Genomic DNA, 14,317 nt, shown 5'->3' with positions numbered 1-14,317 from the left:
TAACAGACTCATTCAAGGTAATGGCTTGTATATTGATTACATAATTCAGAGTGTACATTGCCAATGCATATAATATAATATGTACTAATTCTGTTTTGTTTTGAGTACACAAAAAAGAGGTGATAACGTAAGACTTTAGAGACTATCTTGTAACCCTCACTATATGGGAATCACTGTCAAATTATACATATATCTTCCAATCACGAAAGCAAAAGGAGTTTGGATGCTCTTTTAAAGATAGAAAATTATGCCTTAATTTACATCTTAAGTTTTCTAAGCAATGCCAACAGATGGGCAAATTTCTGCTATAAGGATTCATTCATTGGGTCTGTTTTATTCTTAATGTGAGATTGGTAGAACCCAACAGTTTATGCAATGGCTACACATTGTTTTTCCTAGTGTTAAATATTGATTCAGAATTCTGCAGTATAGAGGACTCAAATATGCTGATTTATAGAAACAAGATTATCATTAATTTAGATCTTGTACAAAAATTAGTAAAATATTGGTAAATAAATAAATAAGATTTAAAGCATTGTGGATGCAGGATTTATTTAAAATGCTAGACATCATCAGGTCTAGGAAATTGAAGTAGTTTCTCAAGATTTGAAACTATCTATTATACAGCTCTTTATATAAACCTTTATTTAGTCAGTCTTTACGAGATGCAGTAAAAAAGAAGAGGTTTTTTTTTTTGGAGTAACACATGATGTACCAATATAAACATATAATATATATACTTTTCAATTGGTTCTCAAATTTTAGCACCAGTGTAGAAGCAGTTAATCTAACAGCAAAATATAGGAAAAGCAATTTATTCAAAAGACTGATTAATAGTTAGCAAATAGCTTTCAATAGTCTAAGAATAGTACATGGAAGTAAAATATAGTATGATAATTCCATGATTATATCAAATCAAATGCGAGACATTTTCTTAATATTATACCTAAATATTAAAATGTCACTGTTTATTTTTATTTTTGCTCATTATAAGCATAAAGTTACAAAAATCTAGTCTGGTCAAAGTCAAGTTGTGTATTATCTACATGCAGGAAGGTTTTCCGAATGCATGTGATTTTAATCTCGGAATTGATGGTAATTATTCACTTTTCAATTTCCATATTACCAGCCAGAATAATATACATTGTAGATATATAGCATAGAGTTAGTATCTCATACAAGAATATGCTACACAAAATTGAAATGTGTTTATTTTAAACAATTACTTTGAATTTTGATTCAATATTGTTTTGAAAGATGTGATTATTTAAATCACATTAATTTTGTTTTTGCCAAATTTGGGGACAAATGCAAATTTCTTCTGAGTGACTAAGTTAACCAAATGATATACCAAAAGCTGTTTGGTTGATATATATTGAATCATATCAGAATGTATAGGATTCAGATGAGGTGAACCAAGACAGAAATAAAATGAGCATTTTTGATAGTGAAACCATTTCTGAAATACCTAAGAACACTTAAGGATACTGCAAGTTAGTACAAGTGTTTTCCATATTGCCAAACAAGTGTTTTTCTTTAAATACAACTATAGAACTATATTTGACAAGTTGCATTTTAGTATTTCTGATAGCGAAATAATTTCTGAAATTAATATAAACAATTGTCAAGAGCAACATACAAGAGTTGTTCATTATGTCAAATTTTTGTTTCCTTAAATTTGGAACTGTACATAGCAAGATATTCTAGAAAGTTAACCGTTGTGAAATGTTAATTAGAAATATCAAAACATTTTATTTTAGACAGATTTTTCATAGCTGGAGAAAATCATCTGTTAGCATTCTTTTTGGATTTATAAGGACAACAATCATGGCTTTAATTCAGCTCAACATCCAAATATTCTGTGGAAGTAGTATATCAATGGAAACATTTATACTGAAACTTTTCCACTGATTTGTCCATTTCTGTATTTTTACACTTGAGTAGTCCAATACAAAACTAAAATATTGTTCATGGTTGAAATGGTAGACATTGTATTCAAAGGTTCTATCACTCATAGAAATTTTATCAGATTTTTAAAATTTAGTCAGTTTAGAGAATTGTCATTATACAATATGACATATAGTACAAGACTTCTCTTGATGAAAATATTTTATTCTAAATCTATAAAATATTAAAAGTAGTATATCTAGCAGAGAAGCAAACTTTGGTTTGAGTCTTTAATAAACTTTGATTGTATTAAGGACACCTATTTACAAAGTATATTTTAATTGATTATAATTCTTTAATTAAGTAGAAAAGAATTTATTTCGAAAGATGTGATATTGATCAGGTTATCAAAAGACGACAGCAATCATATATTATATGTTATTATATTAATATAGAGAAAACAATGGAAAGGTAATAATGTTTCCAAATAAACTTAAGTTTCAAAGTGGAATTAATGAAATTAAGGTTGGATTAGTTCTTGTCGATTTGTACAAGCAACAAGAACAACCTATTCAGAAATAAATGCTTATTTACTGTTGCATCAATATTACAACACATTTAGCTCATAATGAAGGAGCTTTAATATAATTATTTCTATACTGACCTGCAGATTATTTATCTATCAGATATAGAAAGATGGGGTATATATATACATGCGAGTGCCATTGAGACAACTCTACATCAAGTCTATTAATTTTGCATACTTGTATTTATACAATCTGCAAAGTTTGCCATTGATATACATTTAGTTATGCAGCATAGCTTCATTGTATAATAAATTCAGTAATTTCGGTTTTTACTAATATCCGTATTTTACAAAATTTAATGGAGTTACTTTTTAAAAAAATTTCACATAATTTTTTATATGTTGAAATTGTATGTGTGTGAGAGAATTTATCCTCCGCCAAATGAAATACTGCTTGTTAATCAGTAAATATTCTATATAATATAAATGTAATTTCATGGTAAGTATATTTAACCAAATTCATATAAAATGGTAATTTTTGAAATCTCAAGAAGAGATTTTATATGAATTTATAGGGTTAAATATACTTACCACAATCCACCACCACCCCTGGAATAAATTCAGTTTTTTGTTCACTTAATTGAAATTATTCAATTAAACGACAAATTAAAACTAAAGCTAGTGTATGTTACACAGGTAAACTATGACGTAGGTGAGTACATCTCATGGATGTAATTTTTAATCACCTAGGTAATTGCGATGAGAACATGTTGTGAAAGCAAACATATTCTATATAATATAAATGTAATTTCATGGTAAGTATATTTAACCCTATAAATTCATATAAAATCTCTTCTTGAGATTTCAAAAATTACCATTTGAAATAAATGTTTTGGATATTAATTTTATATATTTGATGAATTTTTATTTCAGATATGACAGATTCCTTAGCAGATATAATGGAGCAGAAAATCCAGAGTATGAAAGATTGACAATGAAGGTTTATTGGACCTGTTATCTAAGTCTTTTTTATTGCAATGTCCCAAAGCATTACTGGTGATATGGATATCTCATTTCTTGTACTTTGGACACAATCCACTTGTATGCTGATCTCAGCTAATCATGCTTATTATGTGATAAATACTCATCTGATTTATATCATTTGTGGCTCTTAGTTGTCTCATTATACCTATGTTGTACAATAATCCAAGTTTGGTTTAGTTAAATTTCATACTTGAAAAAAAGTTTTTGAAGTGTAGAAAGAAATATTCCTTTACAATTTTTATAAGACAAATCAGTAATTCTAAAGTTGGTAAACATTGGTCTACAAAACAATTAAAACCTTTAACTTTATTGAACAATAACTTATAATATCAACTTTTTATTATAAGTCCCATTTTGTATAGCACATCTCCAAGCTATAAGAATTAAAAAGAACAGAAAAAGAGCACTTTTACATACACGTATATTTTTTTTCCATCTCACTTCAATTGATTATAGCAACTTTGTTTAGTGATACTTATAGATTATCGGTGTTCATCTCAACGAGATTGATTTTCTCGCTTGAGCCCGAACGGCGAAAGCGAGAAAGGCAATCGAGATGAGATGAACAATGATAATCTTTTTATTGCTATTTTACCTATGACGACGTTGTCAATTTCGTGTCAATTTCATGTCAATTTCATTAGCAACGCCACGTGTATGCTTAGTTTCTAGCAATAATTTTCCATCTCAAGCAAGTAGCATGATATGAAAATTATCACAAAAAAAGATCAAAGGAAAAATGCACAAAATAGCAATAAAACAGGTTAATGATTAAAAGTGTCAGATTTTCATTGTACATAGATTAGTTATATGAATTTGTATACACTTGATTTGATTTTCCATAGTTTTTTTTTAAAGAGTAAAGATGTATCATGTTTTTAAACCCAACAAAATATTATATACTGTTAATTATGTAAAAAAATACTTTATAATAAATAAAAAGCCTCTTACTTCTGAATTGGATCAGTCAATGAAAGATTTGGTCAATTACTTTAGCATTTCAAGTTAAAACAGTCTGTTAGCTTATCTCTAGTTCACTTCATGTATTTTTAAATGCCAAAGATGTTTATTCATACCCATTTTTTAGAATTTATACCAAATAGAAATTTGTTTCATCTTTTACTTGTTTTTTAAGTTTTTTTTTTACATTTCCAAATCATTTCCAGGTTACTTATTTCCCACTAGATAGGATTTGTTTCAAAAATTTTGTATTTTACATACACATATATTTTGTTTCCATCTCATTTCAATTGATTATATTGTTGTTGTTACTTTTGAAACAAGCTGCTGCTAATACAGTTGTATATTTAAAGGTATTTTTTGTTTAAATTTGTTGTATTTTACATACTTAATTAAGATTTGAATTACATATACATTTGAATCTTGCAATAAGATAGAAGTATCCAAAATTTGATGCAATTCATACCAAATTCTATATTTGTCAGAGGTAATGGATGTATTTGTCAGAGGTAATGGATGAATAACTTTGATATATGGTATTTACAGCCAGTTTTTTGTTTTAAAAGATGTTATATTTTTTCTATAAAAAAATTGTTTGATGAGTTTAGAACTTTAAAATAATAAATAAAAGTCAGAAATATCAAATAAAATGTAAACACAATTTTTATTGTATAATTTCTTTCTTAATAAACATGTCAAAGACATTCTCTTGTATGGTGGTCAACAGTCTCTGAAACGTAGAAATTTCAGTTAGACAAATCAGCTTTAGGTTTTCTGTTTTATGAATATTGGAGTTTATGTGTAAAAATAGAAGGCTGTGTTGCTTTTATTGGATTTTACTTATTTCTTATAAAGGAAGCTGTTACAGAGAGAAGGAAGTATATGGTTTATATAAATTTCAGTGTGCCAAAAGAATGTATTTTCCCTTTTTATTTTCAAGTACTTTCTGAAAATACATATGCTACTGTGGTTTGCCTACTGTTATTAACTGGTTGACATATGTTCATACATTTAGTTACCATATAAGTGTTCACATATTAAATATATGGGAAATGGAGAGCTAAACACTAGGAATTTTGGATCCTCAATGCTCTTCTACTTTTTACTTGTTTGGCTTTATAAATATTTTAATTTGAGCGTCACTGATTAGTCTTATGTAGACGTAACTCACTTCTGGTGTACTAAATTATAATCTTAGTACCTTTGATAACTATTGAATAGCCGTTAACTGTTCAATTATTGACGGTTGCATATTAGTTTTATATTAATAAAACAAGATTATTGGTGTGTTCGACGAGCTTGTCTGTATTTTCCTTTCTCAGGAACGCTAAATCCTAAACCTTAGAAAGATAAAGTTTATTTATAAGGCCTAAACACATTGAGATGCTTTCATTGAAGTCCACAGGCAGCAGTATTAATGATGTAAAGAATGAAAACAGCACTTGTTCGAATCGCTTTTTCTATTTAAATTAATCAGGAACCCTCCAAGCCGAATATTTGAAAGCCTAGAAAAAATATAGACCATATAGACCGAAACAGTTAAACCTATACGACCAAAAAGATCTTGAAATCAAAGAAAACTTCATATAAGGTATATTTTAACGTTGTAAGTTTAAACCTTAGTTAATTTAAAGAATCAAAATATTATTTTACCAACTAGCATATAATCCTGTTGACCACTACAACTGCATACATGATTAATTGGTTTGTGTTTTAAGGCCACTATTAAGCACCACTTTCTGACTATTTCGTGGAGGCCAGTTTGGATACTTGAAAATTTCAAAGATCTTTTAGAGTACATAAAATCTAAATCTCTTTCATCTTGCTATACAAGTAGTATTAAAATATTTGACTTTTCTACTCTTTACACAAGTATTCCACATTCCAACCTAAAAGACAAATTGAAAGAGTTGGTATTGCTTTGCTTCATAAAAAAGAATGGCCAACGTAGATACACGTATCTTGTCTTAGGGAGGGATACATCCTACTTTGTGAAGGATCACTTGAAGGATCACTCGGATTCAAACAAAAAAATCTCTGAAACTGATATTATTAAGATGCTAGATTTCTTGATTGACAACATATTTGTTACGTTCGAAGGACATGTTTTTTCAACAGACTGTCGGTATTCCAATTGGAACAAATTGTGCCCCTCTACTTGCCTACTTGTTTCTTTATTATTATTAGGCTGACTTCATGCAGGAACTTCTCAGGAAGAAAGATAAGAAGTTAGCGATATCCTTTAACTCTACTTTCCGCTATGTAGATGATTTTCTTTCACTAAATAATTCAAAATTTGGTTACTATGTGGAACGCATCTATCCCATCGAACTAGAGATAAAGGAAACTACAGAAACAGGTAAGTCGGCCTCATATCTTGACTTACATCTAGACAATGAGCAAAACATTATACAAAAGATGTGATTTCAGTTTTCCAATTGTGAACTTTCCATTTCTAAGTAGCAACATTCTAGCAGCACCTGCATACGGTGTATATATATCCCAATTGATACGATATTCCCGTGCCTGTATTTCCTATCATGATTTTCTTGATAGAGGGTTACTGCTCACAAGGAAGCTATTAAACCAAGAGTTTCAAATGGTGAAGTTGAAATCATCCCTTCGTAAATTTTACGGACGCCATCACGAGTTGGTTGACCGTTATAGAATAACCGTTTCACAACTGATATCGGATCTGTTCCTTACGTCGTTACTACAATCGCCTTCCGTTTCATAAATGTTACCTACCGAATAAGATCCTTATAGTCTTATTTACCGGATTTTTTTTTTAAATTTTTTTTACCGACTATTTACCGGATTTGTTATCACATAAGCAACACGACGGTTGCCACATGAGGAGCAAGATCTGCTTACCCTCCTGGAGCACCTGAGATCACCCCTAGTTTTTTGTGGGGTTCGTGTTGTTTATTCTTTAGTTTTCTCTGTTGTGTCATGTGTACTTTTGTTTGTCTGTTTGTCTTTATCAATTTTAGCCATGGCGTTGTCAGTTTAGTTTCGATTTATGAGTTTGACTGTCCTTTTGGTATCTGTCGTCCCTCTTTTATTGGTGAAGGAAACGTAGTGCACGGAGAAAACAGCGACCTTCTATAGGAAAAGTGACAATCCTCGTCAATTAAGATTGTAATCGAATGGACCAAACCGAGCGGGGTTCGAACTCACAACCTCCGTGTTGACTTGCTAGTGAACACAGAATTAGAACTACTTAGATCATTTTGCCACCGATACCCTAACTTCATACATTGAAATATAGATTTGAATACTTCTGCTGTCTATCATTTGTAAATTAACTTTAGTTTTTACAAGAGACTACTGCTATTTGTTCATACATATTTCTCTATTCTGTATTTTTTTTAATATTTTTTATATCTAGGCTTATTGATACAAGAATTTACATTTTTTCAGAATGAATAAACTACAACTTTAAAAGAAAATATTAGATTTTGAATATTAATTGTTTTACTTGGTTTTTTTTCTGAGAGAGGGATATTTTATCATGTAAGATATTAAAAAGTACAATACGCAATCCTTTGTATGTTCTTCGTTTAAATTTTGATTTGTAAAAGCTTACGTGTGCCTAGAACAAACTATCATATTAGTTGGTTATAGATTAAAGGAATAAATAAAGGCAACAGTAGTATACCGCTGTTCCAAACTCGTAAATCTATGGACAACAAAAACCGGGGTAACAAACTAAAACTGAGGGAAACGCATTAAATATAAGAGGAGAACAACGACACAACATTAAAATGTAACACACAGAGAAACGAACTAAGATTATCCTACAAAATCCGATGAGAATAACAAATATAACATCAAAACCAAATACATAAATTTGGGATAGAAAAGTACCGTGACAGGTCTTATAGTAAGGTGAATTCACACTCAAATATAACAGAAATAAACGACACAACGGAAACACAACGTTAAAATGTAATACACACAGAAACGAACTATAATATAACAGTGGCTATATTCCTGACTTGGTACAGGACCTAAGGTGAATCTTAAAGTAATGTCTTTTTTTTAAAGAAACATAAATAAGTAAAACCAAATTAATTAAATTAAGCAAAGAAACAACGAAATCGTTTTAAACGCTTGTTTTCAATGTTCACAAAAACTGAAACAATCCCTTTAGCCGACAATTTTTGTTCTAAACCTATCATTTCAGTTAATTTCTTGATGTTAGTCAAGATATGAGGCACAACAAACTATGTCTATTCGATTGACAAAAGAAAGGTATTTACAAATTAAGATAAAACTTCATGGTTAAATTCAAATATGGGGAAGTCTGTTATAAGACTGTCAAATCAACATACATGCGTTCAACATAATCACCAAACATTAACACATAGATGGATAATACAAAGTAAATTGTGATCTTACTAACGAACATTGAAATACTGAAAGACTAAACACTTCAATCAGTATAGAGCTAAAATGATTCATTAGTAGGACGTATAGATATCTTATTTAGCTAACATCATACGTCCTGTGGTTAGATAGATGAGAAATAAGTACATAATAAGAATAAATAAACTCATCATAGATTCCAGCATTTGAATTTTGTATTTGCACCAGACGCGCGTTTCGTATACAAAAGACTCTTCAGTGAAGCTCGAATAAAATGAAAGTTAAAGGCAAAACAAAGTACGAAGTCGAACAGCACTGAATACCAACAATGCTTTAAAAAAGTTTTGCAAATAGGATATAAGGAAATCTATTCCTGAGATAGGAAGGTCGAAATATTATTAAATTCAACGTTTTGTAAACAGTTAATTTATAATTATTACCCTATCAATGATAATTCATGTCAACACAGAAGTGCTGACTACTTGTTTTGTGATACCACCTGGAAATAAAAACTCCACCAGCAGAGGCATCGACCCGTTGGTTGTAAATAAACTAATTATAGATACCAAGATTGTATTTGCGCCAGACAGCGATCAACATTGAACAGCATCCGTGTTGCATACTTAACAAATAAAAGCACCCGTGTCGCATACTTAACAAATAAAAGCACCCGACATGACAAAATGTGTCACAATTTAAACTCAAAACCAACATTTAGTTCGTTTTATGCTTAAGTTTTGTGTTTTATTCAATACAATTTTTAAAACCCTTTTTTCTTTTATCATCCATGCGAAATTATCAATAGAGATGTGTTCATCTTTCAAGTTTGTATATTTTCATAATTGTATAGCAAATAGTTATCAAAAGTACCAGGATTATAATTTTATACGCCAGACGCGCGTTTCGTCTACATAAGACTCATCAGTGACAACAGAGACAGAAAATGCCCAAAAAATAATTACAAACTCACCTTTTAAAGTCGTGAGACACTAACAATGCTATTACAAACAACGACTAAGGCAAACAAAGTTACAATACACTACACTAAAAACTAAAGACTGATCGACACTTATTCCTTAATTTCAATTTCCTTTTCTATATGGTCTTGTTTTGTTGGCTTCTGATAAAATGGACAATTCTGTGGACTGTTTATACTGAACCTCATAAAAAAACTTTACTTGCAGATAATGTCCTTACATTCAAATATCAAAATCTTAATATTTTAATGATTGCTTTTAACTCATATATCGTTGTGGACTTGAAATAAAGGAAATTATATAACGTTGAAGGTCTGCTATACATCTTGATATTTTCCAAAATAATGAAACAGATGGACAAGTACAAAATTTATCAAAGGAGAACTTAAAGGATGGTATGTATCATGTCAGAATCGAAACACTGACTACTGGGCTGTTGATAACATCAGGAACTGAGAACCAGCATATGTAACGACCCAAAAAAGTAAACTAATAAAAATACTGAACTTCGAGAAATATTCTCAACGGAATGTCTCTATTAAGCAAATGCCAAAATCAAAAGTTCAAACACATCAAATGAATGGATAATGTGAACAACTGTCATATTCCTGACCTGGTATAGGCATTTTTTAATCTAGAAAATGGTGAATTGAGTCTAGTTTTTTAGTAAGCTAAACCTTTATCTTGTATGACAGTCTCTTAAAATTCCATTGACAACGATGTGTGAACAAAACAAACAGACATAAAATGTAAAAATGTCAAACATAGAGACACAGCAGTCAATATTGTGTTATTATCTAAATCACAATAAAAACAAACAGATATGTCAACAAAGAAAAACAGAGAAGACACACGTGTTTCACTCAGTTTGTGTATGATACCAGGATTGTCGCTTTTAAACGATTTACGAAATTGAACATCGTTAAACTTCTTTTGCCTTATTTTTCAAACTCTAATTTGTTTTCGTTTTGCGGAAATGATATCTCAGTACCACATTGCCCTTATTGTTTGTTCACATGTGTAGTACAACATTTTCAAAATTATAAGTGTTTATAACTATTTAGAGGGGGAGCGCTTTTGCAAAATTTAGGTCTGTTCGAATTACAACTTGTATGTATCACCGGTTTATGATTTTAAATAAACTCTAATCAGCCTACAGTTAAATAAAGACAACAGTAGTATACCGCTGTTCAAAACGCATAAATCCATGGACAAAAAAAATCGAGTTAACAAACTAAAACCGAGGAAAACGCATTAAATATAAGAGGAGAACAACGACATAACACTAAAATGTAACTCACACAGAAACAGACCGAACATCAGACATGATCCCACGAGAATAACAAATATAACAACAAAACCAAATAAATGAATTTGGGATAGAAAAGTACCGTGCCACGTCTTATCGCAATGTGAATTTACACTCAAAAATAATAGAAAACAAACGACACAACGTTGAAATGTAATACACACAGAAACGAATTATAATATTACAATGGCCATATTCCTGACTTGGTACAGGGCATTTTTATAAAGAAAAAAATCATTATATATATTTGTCGCTACTGAAATATAGAAATAAAAAAAGGTTCACTTGTTAACGCGTAAAATTTGTAAATTAATTGAGGATTACTTTAGCTTTTGTTAATTTATTAGTGCAATGAGCTGTTTGACATACATTCTTTTGAATTACTGACTTATAGAAACTTTAAGTATTTTAAACAATACAATATGTTGTGCATTATATCGAGGGCATACAAAGGATAATAAGGTAATAATTTCGTTTAATTCTTTTTTATCTATCATTTTTTAATACTAGTAAGATTTTAAATAATAAGTGAGGACCATTTTCTCAGATGTAAGATACAGACTTTAAATACTCGTTTTCAATTGACTGGAAAAATATTACTTTTATAAGTTGTGATTATGTGATTCCTCTTTTCTATATTGATGGCTTAGATACCGATCGCCGTTTGTATACCGCTTTCTCTTTACTTGTAAAGTTTAACAAATCAAAAGAAACAAATACTTCAAACCCGCTTTGAATTAGTTTTGTGCTTCTTAATAAAAATACAACTACATAACAGTTACCAAAGGTACCAGGATTATGACTTAATACGCATGACACGCGTTTCATCAACATAATACTCATCAGTGACGCTCAGATCAAAATAGTCAAAAGCCAAACAAGTACAAAAATGAAAGCATTGAGGACCCAAAATTCCAAAAAGTTGTGTCAAATACAGCTGAGGTAATCTTTTCCTAGGATAAGAAATCCTCAGTTTTTCAAAAGATTCAGGAAATTTATAAAACTGACCATATAATTGATATTCATGTTAACAACCAAAGTGCTGACTAATGGGCTGGTGATACCCTCGGGGGAAAACCTCCACCAGCATAAGATAATCATTATTTTATATTTTAGTTAAAATGTCTTCGACATCTGTGCTCCCTTGTGACACATGCATGTACAGGAAAAATGATAATCCGGCCGCACATTGGTGTTCCGAATGTGAAGAAGGGCTGTGTGGTGATTGTTATACTCACCATACGCATTCAAAAACATCAAGAAAACATGGCATCATAACTATCGATGAATATGAACAACTTCCGGCCTTCATTCACGAGAAAAAGCACTACTGTAATGAGCATGATGAAAAATATGATTACTTTTGTCCAGTACATAAGACTCCATGTTGTAAAATATCCACAGATACCGAGCACAAAAACTGCAAAGGCTTATCTTCAATCAGTGACATTGTACACGGAGTCAAAAAGTCTGCCGCTTTTTCTGAAATGTCCTCAACCATCGAAAATATCCAATTTAATATGGACAAAATTCTAAAAGATAAAGAAACAAATTTGAAAACCATTCATGAGAGCAAAATAAAATTTCAAAGCGAGATCAAAGAAATTCGAGAAAAGTTGGTAAATCTCTTTGATAAACTTGAGAGAAAGTTACAAGATGAACTGGAGTCTATCGAAAAGAAAATCTTACAACAATCTGAAGATTTTATCAAAGAAGTCACAGACGGCAAGAGCAAAGTGATTAAAATTCAAGAGAACATTGATGCAATTAAAAAACATGCAACAGATTTTCAGGCATTCGTTGGAATGAATGAATTAAAAGATGAAGTGGAAAATAGTAAGGAATATTTACAGCTCCTATATGGGGATACCCGGCTAGATAGAATCAATATTCATTGCAATATAAATGAAAAGATAAAGCTATTTTTAATTGACTTACAGACATTTGGAGATATTCAAGAAGAAAGAAGTTCTGCGAAACATGTGTTCCAACTTAATATTCAAGATACGAAAGAAACACATGAAAAAAGTAAAACTTCCGAGTCAAAAATTCAAAAATCAAGATCTGACCCAGTTGCAAAGGCAAAAGTCAAACGTACTCTTATTGTTCCAGCAGGTTCGAATAAAAATACCATCACAAGCTGCGCCATTTTGCCCAATGGAAAATTTGCTTTTGTAGATGGCACATACAACCATCGAATAGTAATAATGGATAGCACTGGCACATCTAGTGGTGAAATTTCGTTGTCACCTTTGTTTGCATTTGATGTCACGTGTATAGACAATAAAACAATCGCTATTACAACCGGAAGTAGCGGACAAATAGCTTTCGCAAATATTCTGTCGAAGAAAATAAAAAAGTCTATTGGCACAACCTGGCAATGCGACGGAATAACTCATGTAGATGGAAAAGTTATTTTTTCTGTTTATTCGAAAGGCATACATGTGTTACACTTAGACACTGGTCATATTTCCGTAATTCATAAAGCAAATATAACTGTCGATACTTATGTAACGTCACTCGGTGACAAGATATATCATACAAACTGGAAAACCAATAGTGTGACATGTTTCGATATGGATGGCAACAGTTTGTGGACTTATGAAGATGAAAAGGTTCTTCAAAAACCGCGAGGAATTGCCGTTGACACTCAACATAACGTTTACGTAGCGTCACTGGGAAATGAGAGTATCGTGGTTATTTCCTCTAATGGAAAAGAAGGGCGGCAGCTTCTAACTAAAAAGGATGGAATTGAAAATGTCCGTGCTATCTATCATGATAAGGTTAGCAACTGCTTGCTCGTATGTACATTGTCAGGTTCAGCAGTCCTCTTTGAAATTTAAACTCAATCATACACAGATATGTATTTACTACAATTTTCATGAAAGTAAAATATTGTAATGTAATCATTGAACTAATGTATTCATGTTTATATCTTTGGCTTTGAAATGTTCTAGTTTTAGTGTTTCTTATGAAATATATATCCAAATAAGAGCTTTATACAAAACTTGACAAACTAAATGCAATACCAGAACACATTAGAAACCTGTTTTATTCACATGAAACGCACCATTACCGTTAGAATAAAACGTTTGGACAGTCAAATGAAAAATGTGCAATACCTGTTGATTTTTCTGTCCATTTGGTGACAAAGCTCTTCAACTTCAACTTCAATCAACCGATTGATTGTTACACATTCTTTATTTATAATATTCAGCTTTCACCGTTCATGATAAATTTAAA

At 30.7% G+C, this 14,317-nt stretch overlaps 2 protein-coding genes across 5 annotated transcripts in view; both read left to right on the top strand.

Annotated features, from left to right (window-relative positions):
• Nucleotides 1-5,121, top strand: part of LOC134711597 (uncharacterized) — a 67,575-nt gene extending 62,454 nt beyond the window's left edge. For all 4 annotated transcript variants that reach the window (XM_063572287.1, XM_063572286.1, XM_063572285.1 and 1 more), the window contains exon 12: nt 3,347-5,121. In XM_063572287.1, coding sequence (XP_063428357.1) covers nt 3,347-3,405 — 59 coding nt within the window. In that variant the 3' untranslated portion in view covers nt 3,406-5,121. The remainder of the gene's footprint in view (nt 1-3,346) is intronic.
• A 7,074-nt stretch (nt 5,122-12,195) lies between these two features.
• Nucleotides 12,196-13,917, top strand: LOC134710815 (uncharacterized). The gene has a single exon (XM_063571213.1). The coding sequence runs from the start codon at nt 12,196-12,198 to the stop codon at nt 13,915-13,917; it is 1,722 nt and encodes a 573-aa protein (XP_063427283.1).
• The last annotated feature ends 400 nt before the right edge of the window (nt 13,918-14,317 follow it).

Source organism: Mytilus trossulus, chromosome 3 (assembly GCF_036588685.1).
Source record: "Mytilus trossulus isolate FHL-02 chromosome 3, PNRI_Mtr1.1.1.hap1, whole genome shotgun sequence".
In the NCBI taxonomy this organism is placed as follows: domain Eukaryota; kingdom Metazoa; phylum Mollusca; class Bivalvia; order Mytilida; family Mytilidae; genus Mytilus; species Mytilus trossulus.
Note: the sequence above shows the minus strand (reverse complement) of the source record. Positions and strands in the feature narration are given on the sequence as shown.

Coding starts and splice junctions, on each gene's coding strand:
- LOC134710815 (XM_063571213.1), top strand. CDS start 12,196: ATGTCTTCGACATCTGTGCTCCCTTGTGACACATGCATGTACAGGAAA.